The following is a 24,331-nucleotide window of genomic DNA, read 5'->3' on the forward strand; positions in this document are numbered from 1 at the left end:
AGTCACTCCTGACACACACAAAAAAACCCCATTCCATCGCTCCACACTTCTAGGTCTGCCCTGCCTGCTCCTTGCTGGTTTCGTCTTCCTCTGTGTCTTCTGTGCCTATAACATTTCCCTAAAACCTGCAAAAATTATTGTTACAATGGATCAATGAGTTCAGTGAGTTCATCTCTGCTCTACCAATATTTGTGTCAGTGGTGGAAGAATCAAAAATACCTGGTTCAAGGGGAAACAGTGAAAAAAGAAAAGAATAGAGTGTTGCAGTAATATACCTCAGGACAATGTGCATGGATATAGCCAGGTAGGAAGACACAGAGTAAAAAATAGGCATTTTCCCCTGTCTCTCATGATGTTTACTATATACTTTATTACATGCATATCCATATACAGCAATTACATTAGTCAAAGCAGCTACATATACTTTTTTTTTTAAAACATATAAAACCACAAATTCTATAGGCAATAACTGTACAGTGGTTACATATCCAGGAAATGCCTGAAAAGAAATCTAGATTTCCAGATTAATTGCATCTAGCACAAGATTTCTCATTGTTTTTCCTAACTTTAGGTTAGCTACAATGTCAGTTAGAAAGAAAACAACGTGGGAGCAGATCATGGACTAAGGGAGTGTTTGTTGACATTGTCCGATGCAAGAGAAGGCCTTGGTTTGACGTTTTAGTTACAAGTCAGTACAGTATTGCAAAAATGGCTTTGCAGGTTGCTCAGACAATGTAAGATACCGTCACTGCAGCTGACTTCAGAAGGCTAGCCTTTTTACATAACGCCTCTGCTATTTCATTGGTAAATCTGCTATTTCTGGCTGTCTGCCACGTCTGCTTTGCCCTCACTGGATTGTGTTTCCTTAAGGCATCGAAACGAGGTTAAAGAACATGCTGTACCCTGTGATAATAGCACCAACTTGGATCCCAGAAATGAACTCTGTTCAGCATACAGAGGAGGGTAAGTCGTCACAGCCTGCTTGTTGCCTCAAGAGAGTGGCAACAGGTGCCAGGAATCAACAAGAGAAGGCTTGTAAGCAATGCAAAGCATAAAAATTTCCATATGGTGGGTGGGCTCATAGGCCCTTGATCTTCTTCTCTGATTCAGGAGATAGCATTTATTGATTGCAGTTGTATGGGCAACATAAATGAACAGATCAAACTTGATATGCTTCTTCTTATGAAGTCAATAGGCTGCTTTCTCTTTGGTTATAAACAGTGGGGCAATGGTTAGCAATAGGGGCTGACCAAGGGTACATCTACAATGTAGAATTAATTCAGCTTGTTACCACTTTAATAGCCATGGCTCAATGCTATGGCATTTTAAGAGTTGTAGTTTTACAAGTTTTTTAGCCTTCTTTGCCAAAGAGTGTCTCACCAAACTACAACTCCTACAAGACCATAGCAATGATCTATGGCAGTTGAAGTGGTGTCAGACTGCATTAATTCTACAGTTTAGATGTAGCCCAAGACATTACCCTGCCTGAGACACAGCAGCAAATAGCATTCTTCATAATCCGTTAAGCACATAATGCCCAGAAAGCTATCCAAGTTATAGAGGCAGAAAAAAATCAGGAGCATTTGTCCATCTTCCTGCCAATAATGCTTAAAACATTGATAAACAATCGATTTACAGCTCTTTCACAACATCCACTATCAGCGGTCTGATGCAGTCATCTTATGCAGCTAGCTGTGCATGGTGAAATACCAAGCCAGGACCCAAGGCTGCATGGATATGGTATCTCTGCATTCTGCTTAGTAGGCATATACACTTTATGCCAGGGGTCCCCAAACTAAGGCCCGGGGGCCGGATGCGGCCCTCCAAGGTCATTTACCTGGCCCCCGCCCTCATTTATAATAGAATATTTTTATATCATTTTAAATAATATAATGTATTGTATATACATATAATATTGATAATAATATTATGTTATACAATATAATACTAATAATAATACCATATAATAATATTAATTATATGTTATATATTACATATACAGTAGAGTCTCACTTATCCAACACTTACTTATCCAACGTTCTGGATTATCCAACGCATTTTTGTAGTCAATGTTTTCAATATATCGTGATATTTTGGTGCTAAATTCGTAAATACAGTAATTACTACATAGCATTACTGCGTATTGAACTACTTTTTCTACCAAATTTGTTGTCTAACATGATGTTTTGGTGCTTCATTTGTAAAATCATAACCTAATTTGATGTTTAATAGGTTTTTCCTTAATGCCTCCTTATTATCCAACATATTCGTTTATCCAACATTCTGCTGGCCCGTTTATGTTGGATAAGTGAGACTCTACTGTAATATTACAGTATAGTGGTATAGTTCAATATAGTAATATATAATGCTAATATTGTGATATGCTAATAATATAATATATTGTATGTACATACAGTTGATCTGGAGTGAGAAGGTGAGAAGGGCAGGATATAAATGTAATAAATAATGTAGTAAATGAATAAATAAATAATTTTAGACTTAGGCTCGCCCAAAGTCTGAAATGACTTGAAGTCACACAACAACAACAACCCTAATTAACTTGACTATCTCATTGGCCAGAAGCAGGCCCACATTTCCCATTGAAATCTTGATAGGTTTATGTTGTTTACTATTGTTTTCATTTTTAAATATTGTATTGTTCTTTTGTTGTTGTTGTTTTGCACTACAAATAAGACATGTACAGTGTGCATCAGAATTTGTTTGTATTTTTTTTTTTCAAATGATAATCCGGCCCCTCCACAGTCTGAAGGATTGTGGACCGGCCCTCGGCTTAAAAAGTTTGAGGACCCCTGCTTTATGCCCTATGGTCCTATTCCCCATGGTTGCACAGCCTGCTCCTCCATGTAATCTTGAATAATTTATTTGCTTTTAATTGATATGGTTTTGTTTATTTAAGATGTTTTAAATGGTTGTTTTATTATGTTAATTCTGTTATTTGTTTTGTGCTTTGATTGTATATCAACTGATGTTTTTTAGGGCTTGTTCCCATGTGAGCCACCCTGAGTCCCTTCGGGGAGATGGATGTGGGTTATAAGAAATAAAGTTATTATTTATTTATTTACAGCATTTATATTCTGCCCTTCTCACCCCGAAGGGGACTCAGGGCGGATCACATTACACATATAGGCAAACATTCAATGCCTTGACATAGAACAAAGACAAGACAAATGCAGGCTCCGAGCTGGCCTCGAACTCATGACCTCTTGGTCAGAGTGATTGGTCTCAGCTGGCCGCTCTCCAGGTTGCGCCACAGCCCGGGCCTATTATTATTATTATTATTATTATTATTATTATTATTATTATTATTATTATATACAGGCAAGCATGGCTGGGCTGGACATAGCCCTGGAACTGGGATGCTAGAGTACCCCAAAACTGAGTAGTAAAAACAGCCATCAATATGACAAAGCTGAGGAATCAATACAAGAAAGGCCTTCTGTAGACTCATTGGTATAGATCAGGTAAACTAGACAGGATGAATGTCTTCTTGGGCCACAGCAGAGCTGCATCACATATATAGCAACTGATCCATTTTGGCAGGGGCAATCCTGATTATCCCTCTGGTGTCTCACTTTTCTAGTTGCTTTAAAAATTCAGTTTAAAATGAAGCAGTAGTTTGGCCTCAATTAACTCAATAAGAGGGAGAGAGGGCTTGTCTTTCCCAGTAAGCTCCAATTCAAGCAGGCCCGTAGCCAGGATTTTGATTCGGGGGGGGGGGGGGGGGATGGAATTTTGGTTCCGGGGTGGGGGGTGGGGTGGGGCTGAGTCTGAGCGAGAGACGGTCTACCCTAGCAAACCTTTTGTATTGTTATCCCAATACCCCCATGCATATGGGATATATTGAGCATGGTGATCAGATCATGATATGAATAAACACAACAGTTTAAATAATAAATGTAAGGCCTTCTCGTGGACCACCCTTTGAATTTCAGGGGGGGGGGGGGCTGAAGCCCCTGAAGTCCCCCCCCCCCCGCTACATGCCTGAATACAAGAAAAATGCTGCAGTCTTTCTCAAGGCCCCTCCACACAGCCCTATATCCCAGAATATCAAGGCAGAAAATGCCAGAAATTCCCACAATATCTGCTTTGAACAATATCTTCAGATCTTAACATTTCTGTCTGAAGAAATAACAAATCATGATGAAGTTAATCTCTTTGAAATAACTCAGGAAAATGATCTGAATTAGATTCTAACTTCAAAAAGGTAAACAGCTAAGCAATCATGGCCACTACCAGTAGGACCAAGGGGAGATTTTGTTTCCTATCCAAGTAGTAACCTTTTGTGTGTATGCTACCCTTCCTGTAACACTTAGTTTAAATGGAAAGGAAAATATAAATTAAATAAACAGAATTCCTCTGGCAAGCCACAATAAAAATATCAGGACAAACATCTTTAAATAACCTCAGATTCTGCCAGTGCCCAAGAGCAGCTCTTTCATCTTGGAAAGTACGTTAGTGCCATGGGCCAAATCTCTGCTGTCTCTGAATTTTCAGGAATCTGCTTTGGTGCTTCCTGTTCTCTGAGTCACCTGGAAGAAGTTCTGCGGAAAGCTGTAGCTCAGCTCCCTTCTTACAAAACTGAGGTGTTCCGGGCAGTCATAGAGCAACTGAGATGGTTTGCAGGGCCACAAATCCGAAATGTTGCTGTAAGTGCTGTAACTGAATAGTTTTTGCTAAAAATTGAAATGAGAATCGGGGTCTGATGTACACAATTCCTTTGAAAGTGTGTCACTTTATTACCTGATTTTGGCACTTTTCAATAGATAGGATACTCCTGTGATCAAGGAGAATATCATCCCTACTGGCTCTTCTCTTGGGGTTGTGTAAAGGGAAAACCAATGGATGGATCTTTATATGCATAGACTTTCCTTCTGGAGATCTACTAAGCACATGGACACTAGGACCCCTTCTACACTGCCATATAATCCAGATTATCAAATCAGATAATCCACATTATCTGCTTTAAACTGGATTATATGAGTTTACACTGCCATATAATACAGTTCAAAGCAGATAATCTGGATTTTATATGGCAGTGTAGAAGGAGCCCAGGAGAGGATTTAGGGCAGTGGTTCCCCAAGTGTTTTGGACTACAACTCCCAGAAATCCCAGCCAGTTTACCAGCTTAGGATTTCTGGGAGTTGAAGGCCAAAACATCTGAGGACCCACAGGTTGAGAACAACTGTCCAAAAGGTTATGGTGAGATATTACAATCCATCCTCACAATATCAAGGCAGCAACCTATACCTTTGAATTGGGCATTGACAATAGGGGTGAAAATCAAATAAATAAATCAAGACAAGATGGCAGTGTTGTTTCTCAAAAGAAAATCTAAATTAGAGGTTGGCATTTAATCTGTTCTTGGAAAGTTTTGTGCTCCTTAATCTTTTGTTTTGAGTACCTCTTGGTCTTACTCTGTCTCGGGTGGCCATGAAGTATAAAGTATTTGCACAGATATGTTTGGTGTACCAGCTGCACCCTTTCCTGAGGTTGTCTGGTTTGGCAACAGTTACCAATGCCTTGGTTACATAAGACTACCTTTGAAGAGTATAAGCTCCAGTTGGTTCAAAATACATCTGGACTTCTAATCAGTAATGAGATCAAATTATAGCATTAAAACCTGCAGCGGTTGTCAAGTATTTTCTGGCTCAACTCTAGGTGTTGTCCTCACCCTTTAAAATGCTAAATGACTTAGGATTTGGTTATATCATCATGACCTTTTACAGTCATGAAGATCCACAGAAGTATTCAAAGAACATTGTTGCCCACAGATATGTTATAAAAAAGGGCTTTCTTCTCTATTGCTCCCAAATTACAGAATGCCCACTTTTCAGAATTTTGTCTGCTCTTGCGTTTTACAAAGTGTGTCAAGATAAGTCTCTTTAACCAGGCTGTTTAAGTTATTATTAGAGTATTATTACTTTATTGTTGTTTTAACATTTGAATGGCTCTACTTTATTTTATGTGAGATATATATATATATGGATGGCACCTGAGTTGGGATTTTTTTAGCAGAAAGAACACTATAGTAGTAAGGATAATAATAATGTCTGTGTTTCTTTTCAGGCCCTTGGGGGAAATATAATGACGGCAAGTCCAATATCTGACCTTAATCCAGTGTTTATGGCAAGTGGGAGCAAGCTGACCTTGATATCAAATGGTGAGCCTGATAAAGCTTAGATTGAACATGGTAGATGATGTATTATCAGCACTCTCTTGATGGTATACTCTCTAGTAAAGGTTAAGGTTTCCCCTGACATTAAATCTAGTTGTGTCCGATTCTGGGAGTTGGTGTTCATCTCCATTTCTAAGCCGAAGAGCCGGCATTGTCCATAGATGTCTCCAAGGTCATGTGGCCGGCATGACTGCATGAAGTGCCATTACCTTCTTGCCAGAGAAGTAGACCTATGATCTACTCACATTCATCGAGGATGAATTGGTTGATTTGTGAGTTGTTTTAGTTTTACAAAAAAATGTTTTCCCCTCAGAAATAGCACCTTAGCTTGCTTAGCAGACAATAACAGCTAAAGCAATTTGTGTTTTTTCTCCCTTGAATGAATCAAGAAATGTTGCAGGACCTGTTATTTTCAGCAGAATCAATGTTTACATACCTTGGTTACAGGCACTCCTTTTATGAATTTTTCATGAACTAATAGATAGTCTGCAGTGCAATATCATCATTTGGGAGTTGGACTAGGGGCCTTTCACGTTATAAATATATAGCACTATTACACTATAACTGTAGTGGCTGCATACCATGGAATCCTAGGTTTGGAAGTTTCATGAGGTGACAGAATTTTCTACTTACGAATTCTAAGTGCTGTTTGTGAAACCTGAAATCCCAGGGTTTAGCAGGATCATAGACTAATCATAGATTAATAGAGTTGGAAGAGACCACATGGGCCATCTAGTCCAACTTGTTGCCATGCAGGAAAATCACAATCAAAGTATCCCTGTCAGATGGCCATCCAACCATTGTTCAAAAGTTTCTAAGTAAGGAGTTTCCTTCCACCACACTCTGAGGCAGAGAGTTCCATTGTTGAACAGCTTGTACAGTCAGGAAATTCTTCCTAATGTTCAGGTGGAATCTCCTTTCCTGCAATTTGAACCCATTCCTCTTAGTCCTAGTTTCAAGGGCAGCAGAAAACAAGTCTGTTCCCTCTTCCTTATGACACCCTTTCACATATTTATACTATCATGTCTCCTCCCAACATTCTCTTCTGCTGGCTAAACATACCCAGTTTTTTAGGATGCTCCTCATAGTGCATGATTTCCAGACCTTTGATAATTTTAGTTGCCTTCCTCTGGACACCTTCCAGTTTGTCAATATGGAATCAATGTAGTTAATATGGCATCAGAGTGCTATCATTTTGCAGTGTGGAATTGTCTTTAGACTTTGGGAGGCGTAGAAACTTGCTGGTTCCCTCAGGCACTCACATTCACTCATCCTAACTTACATAGCTAAGAGTGCATATTTGTACAGTAGGACTGTAAGCTCTATTCATTTTTGTTCTCCAACTGCTTCGCTGGATACTTAAACTATGGAATTCTGAGTTTTGTGCATTAGATTCTTATTGTTGGATCTCAGAGCTCTATTTAAAAAGAAGGAAAACATCAGTCTTGATTTTTGCTCACTCTTGTCCTGAACATGATTGAAAATATGAGGATATTTTCAATCATTTTCAGGACAAGAGTGGGCAAAAATCAGAAGTGGTTGGCAAGGGGTTGTCTGCTGTCCTTCTCACTGAGAAATCACTGATGATCCCCCAAAGAGTCCAGAGTTTCTTGGAAAAGAGTATGAATACCATTCAGGTGTATAAGGTGCAAACAGTATTGAGGCTCTCCTATCTCTTGGTCTTAGGGTTTGTTATGCTTTGGGGGACAACTTTGGGGGATGTACTCCTGGAAATAGAAAATAATCCCAATCAATATGTGCCTTTTCACACAACAGAAAGGCAAGCATTGGAACACCTCGTCATATCCACTTCTACAACTTCATTAATATCCACTTCTACAACAGCTAGAATGGGTTGCTGAATGTTTTGCTATATTGCTATACACCTCTGGCATGATTTCCCTTACGAGGAATCAACTATGATCCCAAGAATGAAGGATTACTTGCATGAACTGAGAAATGGTTTGTTACATACTCACTCCATCTGCTGTTTTTTTTTTTTTTACAGAGGGCAGCAGAACTATTAGGATGGATGAAACATTCTTTACTGGTTATAGGAAGACAATCTTAAAATCCCAGGAACTACTGCTCTCCATTGAGATTCCTTTCACCAGAAAGGTGAGGTGACTGTTTTGCTGAAAAATATTTTACTGTACAGACAAATACAGTATTGTTCGATTATATAGTTTCATTGTTGAAGGCATTCAAGGTTGTATGGGTGTATTTTACTTCCTAAGGAGTGCAGGAAAAGCAAGAAGGGGTATAAAGAAGCATGGCTTTCATGTTTAAAAATTCATGTTTCTAGATCTCATGTTTTTATTTGACCCATTGAAACCTCAAAAACAAGAAGGCTGATTGGATCGCAGATATTCATAGAATCATAGGATTGAAAGAGACTACAAGGGGCATTCAGTTCAACCTTTGCCATGAAGAAATACACATAAATCAAAGCAACATTTTTCTTGTATTCAGGCATGTAGCGGGGGGGGGGGGGGCCTCGAGGGGCTTCAGCCCCCCCCCCCCGAAAATCTCAGGGTGCCCTGAGAAGGCCTTACATTTATTATTTAAACTGTTGTGTTTATTCATATCATGATCTGATCACCATGCTCAATATATCCCATATGCATGGGGGTATTGGGATAACGATACAAAAAGTTTGCTAGGGTAGATCCTCTCTCACTCAGACTCACCCCCCCCCCCCGGAACCAAAATCCCAGCCTCTCCCCCTCCCCCCCCCCCAAAAAAAAAAATCAAAATCCTGGCTACGGGCCTGCTCTCAGGAGGTTTGGGAGGGGGCACTTTCCACTTGAGATTGGCAGAGGTGCACAGTCAATAATGTTTGGGTGTCCTCAGGATCTATGGTGCTAGTACCAGGATGGTCCTTGGGAATGGTCAAAAGAAGTGATACCTGGCCGAAGGACATTACCCATCAGATGGCTGACAACACAAGTGGTTATTCCCTTACTCATTCTTTCCCCTTACAGGTTATCTCAGTTTACAGGTTCTTCCAGAAGTTATAGTAAATAAATAAATAAATATGTCAACAAATGCCCCTTTTAGCTCCAAGCTCTTGTGTTTGGCCTTTATTTCATGATAGGAATTCAAAAACATGCTGCTGCTTAAGCTCATCATAGACATAGTAGTATATTAAGGTAGCTATTAAGAACGGAAAGACCACTTTTGAACCAGGTTGTTAAGTGCTTATCTTGGTCTGGTTTGCATTTCAGCCTGAAGTACAGTTATGAATTTCAAAATGCTGAGTGGCTCTTGATGAGAAAGTTGCCTGTATTAGCAGGAGAGACAGTGGGCACGCTCCCATTGGTCCAAGTGCCTTCAAGTGGAATCCTACTCATAATAACTTTCTTCTTCCTTATCTGTCTCTTTGCAACCCTTAAAAGTCTGCTCTAGGGAGACTCTTTAGAATATTTTTGTGGGGGGAGGGGAGGGATAGCTCTGAAAAAGGGAAACATTGACAAAAACTGCCTTTTCCATAGATCTCATTCTTGACTGGAAAGAGTCCTTCTTCTCCAAAAAATTGAATAGTGATTCTACAGGCAGGGTTTTTGTTTTTGTTGATATCATACAAACTTGCTAGGACATCATCTGACCATTAAACTCAACCATAACATCTATCTTTAATTTCTAGACTCCTGTGACAAGTCAGACAAAAAACTGTATATAGTCTGTTTCATCCAGCAACAGAATTGCCAACTATTGAAACTACTGCCAGCAGTGCTTAACAGATGATTTAACATTGCAACATTACACAACTTCCCCTGAGCTAACCCAAGAATACAATGGGTCCAATGATAACGTAGTTTCAGTTATCCAACACACTGGATTTTCAGAGATATACGGTCCATTTGCAGTCAAGCATAGAGCCTGTTTACTGTCTTGCCTAGGTTCCAATTATTGAAGGACAACTTGATTCTTGACCTTTAAACCAGACTTGGACTGAATAGCCCTTCAGAAGAGGATGTCATCAAACAAAGGATTGTTTTTCGTAAAGCAGAACATATAGCTACCCTATTCCCTTTTAGGAAAGTGATTAATGGAACTTCTTCTTCTTAGAATCATAGAATTATAGTTGGAAGAGACCTCTTGGGCCATCCAGTCCAATCCCCTGTCAAGAAGCAGGAAAATCTCATTCAAATCACATTCTTGGTGTCTGGGAACATAAGAAGGTGCCTTCTATGGTTCAAATCATATGCCCAACTAACCCAAAATTGTCTATGCATACAGTGGGCCCTTGGTATCTGCTGGGGTTTGTATCTAGAACCTGCTGTGGGTACCAAAATCTGTGGATGCCCAAGACCCATTATATGCAATGGAACAGCAAAATGGTTGCTTTTTGGAATTTTGGGGAATGTTTCAATCAGTGAATGGGTGAATCTGTAGATATAAAATCTATACATTCAGAAGACCAAAATGTATTTACAATTGTTTCCTAGAGTTCAGACAAATTGAGATATCTTGATTAAGACATGGGATCTATTGCTTTCAGAACTGGCAAGTGCTATTGATCTGCAGATTCCTTATGCAAAGGCTCTACAAAATGATCATTTTCTCATACAGGATGGATTTCAGTTGTTATTTGCATTTCAAATATCTGATGTAGCCCTTCAGATTGCCCTTCCGGCGCCCCACGCTCCACCTTGCCCAGATCCAAGCAAGGGCGATCACATGGGGGGAAGCATGAGTGCATGACTTCCCCCCATAGACTGTATGGCAATACGGGAGCTCTCCTGTGTTGTCCTGGTAGAGGCATGCACAGATTCTGCCCTCCTTCGCCCACTGAGCCAACACAGCCTCATGTGATGGGAGATGGCTGGCTCCCTGGGTGACCTGGGCTAAAATCAGCACATGCTGCCGATTTTAGCCCAATGTGATGATGATACACGTGTTCTGCAGTGAATTTTGCACATATTTGTCAACACAGAGCTATATGAACCACAGAGATGCAGAGTTCCAGAACAGAGCCTTTGCGCCTTTTAGACTTGCATAACTCCCCATATGAAACTGTTAGCAATGGCAGTTATATTTTTAAAAAAATGAAATCCAACATTTAATTTTAATTTATTTAATATATATTTCCAGCATTTGGGACACTCAGAAAGACCCTGCTTTGCAAGAAAGTGTGAATATTTGGTCAAACAATATTTAGGAGAATCAGTATGTTTTAAATTGTTACTGTGGGATAGTTTAATCTTCCCAGTTTCAAGAGACAATGAATACATTTTGCTTAAATATAGGTTACCATACAGGTGTAGCACCCTCTTCTGTGCATATGTAAAATGGCACAAAGTCCTCTTGTTTTCAAGAAGTCAGAGAATTATAGAGTTGGAAGAAACCACCAAGGGCCATCCAGTCCAACCTCCTACTGTGCAGACTTGCACAGTCAAAGCACTCCTGACAAATGGCCATCCCGTTTCTTCTTAAAAGCCCCCAGAGACAGAGACTTCATCATACTTCGAGGCAGCATATTCTAGTGCCAAACAGCGCTAACCATCAGGAGTTCTTCCTAATGTTGAACTGGAAGTTTTCATTTGAAGTAACAGTAGAACTTGGAAAAGAATTAATTACAATTTCTTTAAAATGTTCAAGAACAAATTTAAAATTTTTAATTGAATTATTTAGTGCAAACAACATGTTAAAGGAACACTGTTCGACATTGAAAAATATGTATTATTGGTCAATTGTTAGTAATTGTAAAGGTTTATAAATATAACAATAAAACCATTTAACACATGAATTAATGATTCCTTAAATTATTTAATGTTAATACATATTATCTTCCAGTTTAATATTGAACATGTTACAAAGCTAAAGACTGCAGTCTTCTTACTTCCTTATATGTGGTGCTTTTATTTGTAGCATGGTAAAGCGGGCATTAAAAAACTCTTTAAGAATTCATTGTCAATGTCATACAGCAACAAACTTGCTTTCTTTCATTTTTACTCTTGCGAATCCATATCTGCATCCTTATTTTGTTAGACGAGCCTATAGACCATGGCAATAATACAAAAGCTTCCTTTGTTTTATTGATCATATCTTCAAACAAGGCAAATATTTGTTTCCTTTTCTTCTCCAAGGGGGAATATTTCTCAGCATTTAAGCAAGCTTCACGACGGGAAGATGACATTGCTATTGTGAACTGTGGCTTGAGAGTCTTGTTTCCAGAGGGATCTGATTGTGTGCAAGAGATTAAGCTGAGCTATGGAGGAATGGCTCCGACAACTGTGATGGCGAGAAAGACCTGTCAGGAACTCATTGGGAGGTATACAAAGAGTACCTCAATTTTGTGGATTAAGAGACATTCTCATAATGATATAGAGGAGAAGGAATGTCAGGTGGGAGAACTTCTTACTGAAGTTTCTGCTAGCATGTCTTGCGTTAGCCACTGCTTTCCCTATGATACCTTTTGGTCAGCGGATGCACTAGATATAAACAAAAGAACATTTAGCATATGAAACAGTAGAGTACACAAATGATTTCAATGTTCTTTTTATTTATTTCTTGGCAGGAAGTGGAAAGAAGACCTGTTGCAAGAAGCCTGCCACATGCTGGCTAGTGAGATGAATTTGTCTCCTTCAGCCCCAGGTGGCATGGTGGATTTCCGACGAACTCTTGTGCTCAGTTTCTTCTTTAAGTTCTATCTCACTGTACTTCAGAAATTAAATATCGAGCTCAATGGCAATGTGAGTCCTTCCATCATTCATTCTGCTGGGCTGAAGGAATGCAGCAGGGCAATGCCACATCTATTGAAATCTAAAGCATGCTTCTAAAATTGGAAATTAGTGAAGGAACTTTTACTGTTTAGGTCCTGGGTATCTAAGGGCAGGGCTGATTAGATTTTGGCTTATAGAATCTATTTTCACTAGATCCACACCCTGGAAACTGTGGCAAAAGGCAACTGTTTAAAATCACAAAATTCTCACCTCTCATTTGAGTACTAGAAGTGAATTAAGCACATGCATATCAAAGAGGTTTGTCACCAAGATTTGTTCGGAAGAGGTTTACCATTGCTTTCCTTTGAGAGTGAAAGTGTGTTAATGGTCCAGATTTATCCAGTAGGTTTCAATGCTGTACAGGGATGTGAACTCTGGTCTTCCAAGTCATAGTTCAGTGCTCAACCCACTACATCATGCTGGCTGCTATTGTTAATCCCTTGCTGATCGAGGTGTTACTCAGAGATCTACCATACTTTATTCCCAGTCCTATGGCATAATTCACTTCCTATATGAGAAATGCATTACGACATTCTTTTGATATTCTAGTTTCCTTTAGGAAGAATTTGTTGAAGTGTGCCAAATTTTCTATTTGTGTTTAATTTACACACTGCATGGAATGACAGTGCAAAACACCATTCCTGTAGGGGAGGGAAAACAGTCTTTCTGTGAAGGTGTTGTCTATCCAAAATATATTACTGGTAAGTTGTGAGTTGCTATATAGGTCTAAATGAGTAAAAAGATAGAAGTGGTAGATTTATGAAAGGAAAAGGGGAATAGTTAAATTCTGAAAGAACTTGTAATAATCTAAATCAGTGGTTCTCAACCTGGGGTGCCCAGATGTTTTTGGCCTACAGCTCCCAGAAATCCCAGCCAATTAACAGCTGTTAGGATTTCTGGGAGTTGAAGGCCAAAACATCTGGGGACACACAGGCTAAAAACTACTGGTCTAAATAGAAGAGGGAAAACCACATAATGATTTGAGCGTTAGATAACCAAGCTTTGAATCCTTGCTCAGCCATGGAAACCTTGGGCAACTCACAGCCTCTTGGCCTCAGAGGAAGGCTATGGCAAACCCTGTTGAACAATTCTTGCCAAGAAAATCCCATGATACATTCATCTTAGAGTTACCATTAGTCAGAAATTACTTGAGGACACACAACAATAGGAGCAAATAGAATGGGATAATACAATTCACTGTTGAAGATTATTATGCTTGTAAATGGGAAAGCACTGGGAAAAGAGAAAGACAACATTTCAGGTAGATTGATTCAACAAAGGAGGCGATGACCCTAAGCTTGAAAATCCTGAGTAGAACTGTTGATGATTGGGATCCCTGGAGGTGTGTCATTAATAAGTTTGTCCTAAATTGAAGCTGACTTGATGGCAAAGTAATAATAATCAGGAATTGTGTGTGTGTTTGCCTTCCCAGCTGTGTGTGCATGTTACGTGGGTAGAATTATTTTTTTGAATTTTAATAGAATTGAGTATGCTCTCCTGAAAATGAAAAATTATATATGAAAAATTACCTTTGCCTGGGATAATTAAGTAATGTTGAACTTTAAACATGTGTTTGCAGAATAATCTGAGTGAAACAGTACCCCCACAGTATGCAAGTGCCACTGAGTTATTCCACAAGGATCCTGTTGACAATGTACAACTTTTCCAAGTAAGAGGAATGAGCAAAACTAAATCCTATTTCCTAACTACTACAGTAGAGTCTCACTTATCCAACATAAACGGGCCAGCAGAACGTTGGATAAGCGAATACGTTGGATAATAAGGAGGGATCAAGGAAAAGTCTATTAAACATCAAATTAGGTTATGATTTTACAAATTAAACACCAAAACATCATGTTATACAACAAATTGGACAGAAAAAGTAGTTCAAAACGCAGTAATGCTATGTAGTAATTACTGTATTTACGAATTTAGCACCAAAATATCACGATGTATTGAAAACATTGACTACAAAATGTCTTGGATAATCCAGAACGTTGGATAAGCGAATGTTGGATAAGTGAGACTCTACTGTACCATGACTGTGTTGTGCTTCATCACTGTTCCATTATTCCCCAGAATTTTTAAAAATAAGAACATATTCGTAATTATCTTACTTTTTTACTTATAAGAATTATTTATTGGTTATATAGTCATATGCAATTACCCATTCCATTGAATATGGATATGAACACTTTTAATGGTAGAAAAAGAGTGCTGCCCATTGGTAACAAAATCTCTTCATTTGAACCTCCTCATACTCTAATATTATTAGGATTTTAAAAACTTATTAGTAAATACAGCATTTTAGGGTTATTAGGATCAACATGTAATTCTTCATTTTTCAATGGAGGCAATTATTTTTCCTGGTACAATGATGCATTTGAAAACCACACAGTTTTTGAAGCTGATTTAGAATTTAGGACTTCCTCTGTACAAAAATTGTATGTGGTGGCTTTGCACAGAAAAAAAAATTATGTGCACGAAACAGCATTCTCGGAAAATGATATTTCTGTACAGTTTGAAAGACTGTTGTTGACTAAGGTTCCTGGAGGTCTTTGCCATAAGTGGTAGCCTGTACAGAATATACTATGACTCATGCAGAAAATGCTGTTTTCTGCTCAAAATAAGCATTTGTGAATTTTGTGCAAGCAAATCTTAAATTCTCAAGATCCTAGTCAGTCAAACATTCTTGTAAGAGCTCATCAACACTTGAAAAAATTGTTTTTAAACTATTTTCCAAATATTTTTGAATATGCTTTCTATCACTAGAGTTAACTTTTCATTTTGTTGCAGGAAGTGCCTCCTGGACAGTCAATTGAAGATACAGTGGGACGGCCCTTGATGCACCTTTCAGCTGCAAAGCAGGCCAGTGGAGAGGCTGTCTACTGTGATGACATACCTCGCTATGAGAATGAACTCTACCTAACTCTAGTTACTAGCACTAAAGCCCATGCTAAGATTCTGTAAGTATTTCTCCAGTAACAGAAATATTTGCACCTCCACTTATGTTGCTGAAAATGCGGTCTTAGATAGCTTTTCTATTGCAAGGACCCAATGAGGAAACCCAAAGTGGATTTGACCCTTTCTGGGTTTGATTGCTATGTTCTCTGGTCCTCTAGGGTGACTCCACTGTTGACTTCTACTAAAAGCTGTCCATAGAATTGACCTGGAGGTCATAGAGATTTTGTTATAGGAGTCCTCCAGCATAATTCTGTGTTTAACTCCAGTGGCAATTGAACATGGAGTCACTATGGAGGATCAAGGAATTCATACAAGGATGCTATGTCAGATTTTCTCACTCTCATAGGAGTTCTGCATCTCTAACATTTACAAAAGTGGAGTTACTCGTGTGCTTCAAAATATTCAGAGCTGGATGTAGAAAAAGGCAAACTATAAATTGCATTCCACTCAGAGGCCATGAGCACTATGAGAAAGTGCATGCATGCATGTGTCTGGATTTCTGGCCAAGCATCATGTAACCAGGGCTGAACAAAATGTAGCATTTCAAATGTTGTTGGGCTGCAACTGCCTTTAACTGTAGCCAGCTTAGCCAGTGGTAAGGGATAGTGGAAAATGCAATCTGAGGCCTACACCTCATCACTGCTGCCTTAGACCCCATGTAATTGTTTTTGTGATACAGACTGTCAGGGGTTCTATGCAGTCGTAAAACTCCTGTTCTTGTGGAAGTGACTCTATTAGTTCAGGTTAAGGAAGCGGATATTATTTTATTTATTTATTTACAGCATTTATAGTCCACCCTTCTCACCCCGAAGGGGACTCAGGGCGGATCACATTGCACACATAAAGGCAAACATTCAATGCCTTTTAACATAGAAGAAAGACAAACAAACATAGGCTTCGAGGGGGCCTCGAACTCATGATCTCCTGGTCAGAGTGATTCATTGCAATGATTGATTGCAGCTGCTCTCCAGCCTGCCCCACAGCCCGAGCCCGAGCGGGTATCCAAAAACACAGTTGTAGCGGTCTTCTACTCGAACAACAAAATATGCAAATACTTTTGTTCTTTCCCAAATAAGCAGGAAAGCTTTTATTTTTCCTTTGTTGCAACAGTATACAAAGTATATACAAAATATCCAAACTTTATAGCTTCTTCTTCCTCACTGCTCACAGTAGCAATTCTCCAACCCATTCTCAAAACCACCATCAGAAACTCTCATCAACCCTCATCAAACTTACTTAGTATAACTACAAACCATATACTACTCCCATTGCATTAACCACCACACCCTAATTACAGTGGCTTAACTCTTTTACAGGTGGTTAGGCCGGAGATAGTAACTTAGATAATGTTAGGTAGTTTCCAAATCCTGACACAGGCCACATGAAGTATACGCTGCAATAACCTGAAATATTTTCTCTCTCCTTGTTCCTCTTTTCCTCAGTTCTGTTGACACCACAGAAGCCCAGAATGTACCTGGCTTTTTTTGTTTTATCTCTGAGAAGGATGTTCCTGGAAGTAACATCACTGGGATTGCCAATGATGAAACCATCTTCGCAAAAGATACTGTGTGTAATTTTCTTTCTTTTCTTTTTCCATTGGTAAATTGTTCTTAAATATTAATAGAGTCAATTGTATTTCATTCTTAGCAATATTAATAATATTGTGCATGAAATAAAGTGTAAGTACGCTGAACAATTACAAAGCAAAGCTATCATTATACTAGCCATTCACAAGTACAGTCTTTGGGAGCATTTGGATTTCTGGAAAGGGATATTGTAACTGAAGCTGAGTTCTCAGATAATTTATCCAAAATGAGACGTCATAGATTGCAAAACAATGTGTTTAAACCTAATGAGATGATAATGAATTTTGTTTGCCTCATAGGTCACCTGTGTTGGCCATATTATTGGAGGGGTTTTAGCAGACACACAAGAGCATTCCCGAAGAGCTGCTAGAGCTGTGAAGATCACATATGAGGATCTTACTCCTATTGTCACTATCGAGGTAAGATGATGTTAAAAATGTCACACCTCTCTTAGCACCAGACTCCCAAGACCTTAACCTAGATCCTTTGGGTATGCCTTTGAAAACAGATTCTAATCTTTCTATTAGTATAATACTTTATATGTGTGTGTAAATAGATCTTTTTATTTCAATCTCCTTGTGTCTGTGACTATTTCATTTTTTTACATGTAAATGCTGTGTACAATATTTACAATCAATGCACAACTCTAGGGCCTTTTAAAAGTCTGAGTGTTGAACTTTACATCTGAAAGCAAGCATATGTGACAACATTTATTGTCTGTAGGCACAGCCTGCAATTTACACCCTGAAGCATTTAGTCCAAAATAATCCCATTCAGATATTAGCTATCCCCAGATTTTCTAAGTTTCAGCAATGCGATTACGTGCAATCTTATTTACAAACTTGGTTATCCTGCTTTGATTGTGATGGACAGGAAATTCAGCAAGGGTGATCACATAAAATGCAACCAAGTCTCCTGAAGCTCAGTTGTGAACTCTTGGTATTGTGCCATATGCACATTTTCTTCTCTTATAACACTTATACCATGGCAAGTATCACTTGTAAAACAAGTGTTTCCCAAATATAACTATCAAAGTAAAGAATTCCTGTTCTTTACTGCACTTAACAATATCACACACAAAATAGCTATGATTTTGTTTATTTTTCCGACCTTATTAGTTAGTTATATATATCTGTATCAGACAAAATGGAGATGCAGATATCCCAAAATAACAAATAAATCCAATAAATGTGCAAGTACAAATGTCTATTACTTTTCCATAATTTACACAGGAGGCTATTGAGAAGCAGTCTTTTTTTAAATGGGTAAGGAAGATTGAGAAAGGAAATATCCAGAAAGGTTTTGAAGAGGCTGATCATATTGTGGAAGGTAAACATCCATATCTCTTTTTCTTATTTAACAACCTACATTTGACAAATTTCTTCTGTGCACAGTCATCAACAAAATACAGTGGGCCCCCGGTATCAGCTGGGTTTGGTTCCCTCCTCCTTCTCTGTGGATTCAAAAATTTGTGGATGTCAGAATTCCCATTATTTATAATGGCATAATGAAATGGTGTCCTCAGATTCAATTATGTCAGGATTCTCTAAGATTCTAGGATTCTAAGCACCTTGCTTCATGCAGCTCCTCTGAAGCCTCTGTCCTAGGCAAAGCCTGAATATATTCCTAATATTAACCCTTTAAATTTAGTGTATTCTATGACTTGGGAGATTTATGACCAATGTATTAATTTTCCCCATTCCCAGGGGAGATGTATCTTGGTGGCCAAGAACATTTTTATCTGGAGACTCACTGCACTATTGCTGTGCCAAAAAAAGAAGATGGAGAAATGGAGCTCTTCGTATCTACTCAGAATCTGACAAAGACACAGGTGAGCCAGTTCCTTGGGGTTGATTTGATTTTTGCCATTGGGGGTTGCTGCACATTTATATAATTGAAAATGATATCTATCTATCTATCTATCTATCTATCTATCTTTCATCAATCATCTATCTATCTATCTATCTATCTATCTATCTATCTATCCATCTAAGTTAAACCTTACCTGGGGAGGTTGGACTGGATGGCCCACGAGGTCTCTTCCAACTCTATGATTCTATGACCATTACACACTAATGTTTATGTCTTGTTCACAGAGATTTGGTTGTGGTGTGTAGACTGATCTGTTTTTTTTTCTTCCATAGGAATTTGTTGCCAATGCCTTAGGGGTTCCATCAAATAGAATTGTGGTTCGAGTGAAGAGAATGGGAGGAGGATTTGGAGGAAAAGAGACAAGAAGCACAGTTGTTTCTACAGCTGTGGCAGTGGCTGCGGCTAAGTAAGTTCTCACTGGATGGAGCTTCTGTGTAGACACACCATATGATAACCAAGAGGTCCCAGTCTGTCTGCTTAAGAGGGTCAAGAAAATATTCATTTAAAATCTAGAGCTTCCTTGTACACTTTAGAGGGATAATTACACTTTGTAACATGAACTTTGTTCCTGGGTTATAAATGTCATTTCCTAATTGTTTCTATCATAGAAACATGGAATAACTGTATTAAACTGTAAATATTTTGTTGCAATCAACAGATTGAAAGGTTTAAAATGTCATGTTTTCATTACGGAAAATTACAAAGTGCCCCTAGACTGAAAAAAATAATAGTACTACCCCCAGTCACAAAACCAAAGTTTCTGGAGTATAACAACTATTTTTAAAGTTAGTGCCACACAATTAAACAGGAAATGGCACTTTCAAACCAGAATCAGAGAAAAATTCAAATTTTGTTACATAGTGTTTACACCTTTCAATGCAAATCCATTCAAACTTTGTTATGATTCAGAGATTGCAGTAGTTTTCTTCAGTCATGGAAGAGAAACTCTTTCCTGGGCCTTCCATCCCAATTTGCACCATGCATATAACCTGGATATCTTACCTGAATGCTCAAATGCACGAGCATTCTTTTGCCCATATACCCCCACCTTTTTATAGGGAGAGGAAATGTTATGACCCACATATTTATAGGAAACAGGATTTTCTGGATAATTACTATATAATTGGTGTAGGCATGGATTTACACCAAACACTGCACTTGGATTCCCACCATTTCACAGATCCTCAGTCTGTCCCCAGCCTTGTGTCTCTCTCACTCGTCTCACAAATACAATACATACTACGCAATTTGTTTTGTGTATTCTGTTGTATTGGTTTTATATTGTATAAAATTACCTTTAGGCTGTAAGGTATATATGAAACATAAATAAAATTAAAGTTAGACTTGGGTTCTATCTCCAAGATATCTCATTATGTGTATGCAAATATTCCAACGTCCAAAAAATATCTGAAACACTTCTGGTTTCAACACATTTTGGATAAGAGTTACTGCCTTTTCCTTTCATTGGGAGCACAAAGCAGCCAGATCTTCATGGTCTAAATCAGTTCCCGGCTCCTGCAACCCTTTTGATAAAAAGGAACAGCAATCCCCACCCTGGCACTTGATAAGTATTGGGCATGGAGTTTTTTGAATGGACTGTGAGAGCTAGAGAAACAACCCACCATCTTCCTAAAAAGGGACTTAAAGTGTATGCCCTCTGTCTTTCAAGGCCTTATTCTCTCCTTGATTTTGTTGTTTTTACAGGACTGGGCGTGCAGTACGATGCATGCTGGACCGAGATGAAGATATGCTGATTTCTGGTGGAAGACATCCCTTTTTGGGATTTTATAAGGTAAATTGATTTTAATAAAATAAATAATAAAACTTTATTTAAAATAATACAATCAGAAACTAAGGTTATAACCAAAATATACAAAAAATTATTAGAGTGGGTGACAGAAAAGGAATTAATAAAAGAATGTATGACCAAATGGGCTAGAAATATAGGGAAGACCATAAGAATTGAGGAGTGGGAAAAGGCATGGAATTATAGACTAAGATTTACCTATTCGGCAGATTTAAAGAAAACTGGATAAAAAATTTTCATCGATGGTACTTGCCCCCCCCCCCCCCAAATAATCCAAGTATTACAAAAAAAATCTCAAACAAATGCTGGAAGTGTGGAGAACAGGAAGGTACGTTCTTCCACTGCTGATGGACGTGTAATAAATATTTTCTGTTAGGACTATACGATATACAAAAGGATAAAAATAAAGAGATTCTGTTCAATTATTTAATAACGGCGGCGAGAATGATATATACAAAAAACTGGAGGGGAAAAATAGACCGGAGATAAAAATGCGGTACAACAAAATTCTAGAGATAATGAATATGGATAAATTAACTTAACTATCACAAAACCAAGGTAGACCCAAAAACCAAACAGATTGGGAACAAATTAAAAATTATCTAAAAAAAGAAAATCGCAAAATAATTATATGATAATTAAGAATGACTGATTAAATAACTGCCTCAGACTAAGCTGCATATGAGGTAGAAAAACAAGATAGGAGATAGAAATACAATTAGAGAATATTATTATAACACCATACAATAGATGGAAGTCACTTTTATCTTTTATTATTATTATCATGTTTCTTTTCTCTTTTTTTCCTTCTTCTTTTCTTTTTGGTGGTAATTTGTAAGTTTTCTGTCGGGTATAGTGTAAATGTACTTTATGGTGTCATGTTTAGGTGGCATTTTTCCTCCGTCAGGACATTCATCTACAAATCTTCTTGTCCAACTGGAGTCGAAGTCTTTTCACCCACCCCAACCCCATCCCAATTATTGTTTTGTCCCCTCCCTATTCCTGTCCCCACCTACTTTCTTTTGTGCAATTACTGAGATGTGTATATGTTTTTGTTCTGTCAACCGTTTTCAATAAAATTAGAAATAAGAAAACTTTATTTATACCCCGCCATTATCTCCCCAAGGGGACTCAGGGCGGCTTACATGAGGCGGAGCCCGGACAGCATAATCAGATAAAAACAATATACATACAATTCACAATATAACAAGAAAAAAACAAAATACAATATAAAACAAAGGTATTATAATAGTTGATAATATCAGTCAACCATCAAATACAATTCTGTCGTATACATAGGTGGAGGAACTGAAACATTTATGCAAGAATACAATGATGAGATAAAATGCATAGATAATAAAATAGGGACCTAATAAATACCAGATAATACCGTATAGGGTTAGCTATCTATTTTCTATCTATCTATTAGCTATTTTTTTTTGGAAGAAGTACAGAATGTATTCCATGTCACCATTATACTACAATTGCATTGTATTAATCCCATCTTTTCCTGGAGCTCATAGAATGACATTATGGCTGTTCCATGGCGTGCTATGCTGTAATATTGTTAGGGCATTTAGAAATCAATTGTTTTACATTTGAAACAATCCCTTAATGACCCTCTTTCCTGCTGTGGTTTAGTTATTATTTTGGGTGTGAATATCAAGTTTGATAAAGCAAACATAGGAACCAATACCACTGAAGTATAAAGGTAGTGATAGTATGAAAGAGTACATTTGCCATTCTGCTCCCTTTCCAAGTGCAGGAGAAACATTTTTAAACAGTACATCCCAAAACAAATTAGGGGGATAAGCACGTACAGTTCCTCAGCAAAGTTTACATTAATACATGTAAAAGGAACAAAGTGATACATTGTTCTATGTTTATGTCAAGTTTGATAGCATAAATAGAGAGATGTACTGCCCATCATACTCCTAGTTCTGGGCAGCCTTATAGTGCAATTCTATACATTCCTATTCAGAATTAGGTCCAATCTGTACTTAGGGGGACTTACTTCCAGATAGATGAGCAGAGGTCAAGAAAACTCTGTTTACTGTGTCAAAATGTCTATAAAATCTACACTCTGCCATACAATTTTCCCTTCAAGGTTGGTTTCAAGAAGAATGGAAGGATCACTTGTCTTGATGTCTCATTTTACAGCAACGGAGGAAATTCTGCTGATCTTTCTTTTGGAGTAAGTTGAATAGATATATCAATTTGAATTAAGTTGTGCTGGAATAGGAATAGTCAAGCTTTTAAAGTCCACAGAACTTATCAATAGGTAAAATGGAGAGATGTATGGGAAAGAAGGGTACTTGGGAAAAAAAGATCAAGATGGAAAGCATGCAATCCCCAGAATGTTAGGTTGCAACTTTCAGCACTTATAATTAAATATACCAAATGGTGAAGAATGCTGGGAGTTGCAGTCTGGAAGTGTGAACAAAATTCAGCTGAATAATATGTAAAATAATTATGTGGTATTTAAGGTTAGTTTCAAAAATTCTGAGATCAAAATTCTGAGATCTATTAATGTGTGGGTCTTTAAGTCCTAAAACACTTCCTTCAAAGTTTATAGTTTTTAGTTCCATTCACAAATCTAGTTAACACATGTAGGAGGCAATATGAGTGATTTGGAGAAAAATAACCTATGAGCAGGGAAAAGGTGTTGTATATGCATTGTCAGTGCATAGGTCTAGCCCTCTACGAATCTCCCTCCTTCTAAAATTCTTTTTCGTTGTGCAATGATGTTGGGAATTCACTTAATGGCTTTAGATGTCCAAATCATCCTTGCTAGAATATGTTAGTACTTAATACTGAATCTCTGCTCCCATTAAACTTGTTTCAGTTGGGCTTTCTAACATAATTATGATATCATTTCATAATCATTGCAAAATCCATGACCAGTTGGTATATGAAGAAAGAAGGTGTGGATGATTAATTGTTGGTGTATTTTCTGTGATAGTAGTTTAATTATTGTGTCTGTTTTACTGTTTTAAGTTATTTAAAGGGATGTTTGATTCTATTTTAATATGTTGTTGATTTTAAAATGTATTTTTTATTGTAGTGAGCCTTGCTGTAACTCAATCAGAGATAAAAGTTGGATATAAATAAATACCACAACAAGAGAAACAACAGTGTAGATTATTCAATAAGTAGATTTATTTATTTATTTATTTAT

General features: G+C 37.9%; 1 protein-coding gene across 1 annotated transcript in view; it reads left to right on the top strand.

Annotated features, from left to right (window-relative positions):
• xdh (xanthine dehydrogenase) overlaps positions 1 to 24,331 on the top strand; it is a 73,086-nt gene that overhangs the window by 27,322 nt on the left and 21,433 nt on the right. Inside the window, exons 11-25 of the mRNA XM_003216063.4 lie at positions 871 to 963; positions 4,516 to 4,667; positions 6,088 to 6,181; positions 8,205 to 8,314; positions 12,289 to 12,473; positions 12,720 to 12,894; positions 14,504 to 14,593; positions 15,721 to 15,890; positions 17,331 to 17,454; positions 17,774 to 17,893; positions 18,707 to 18,803; positions 19,181 to 19,305; positions 19,619 to 19,752; positions 21,051 to 21,138; positions 23,261 to 23,347. Coding sequence (XP_003216111.1) covers positions 871 to 963; positions 4,516 to 4,667; positions 6,088 to 6,181; positions 8,205 to 8,314; positions 12,289 to 12,473; positions 12,720 to 12,894; positions 14,504 to 14,593; positions 15,721 to 15,890; positions 17,331 to 17,454; positions 17,774 to 17,893; positions 18,707 to 18,803; positions 19,181 to 19,305; positions 19,619 to 19,752; positions 21,051 to 21,138; positions 23,261 to 23,347 — 1,844 coding nt within the window. The remainder of the gene's footprint in view (positions 1 to 870; positions 964 to 4,515; positions 4,668 to 6,087; positions 6,182 to 8,204; positions 8,315 to 12,288; positions 12,474 to 12,719; positions 12,895 to 14,503; positions 14,594 to 15,720; positions 15,891 to 17,330; positions 17,455 to 17,773; positions 17,894 to 18,706; positions 18,804 to 19,180; positions 19,306 to 19,618; positions 19,753 to 21,050; positions 21,139 to 23,260; positions 23,348 to 24,331) is intronic.

The sequence above is a fragment of the Anolis carolinensis genome, chromosome 1, assembly GCF_035594765.1.
Source record: "Anolis carolinensis isolate JA03-04 chromosome 1, rAnoCar3.1.pri, whole genome shotgun sequence".
Taxonomy (NCBI): Eukaryota; Metazoa; Chordata; class Lepidosauria; order Squamata; family Dactyloidae; genus Anolis; species Anolis carolinensis.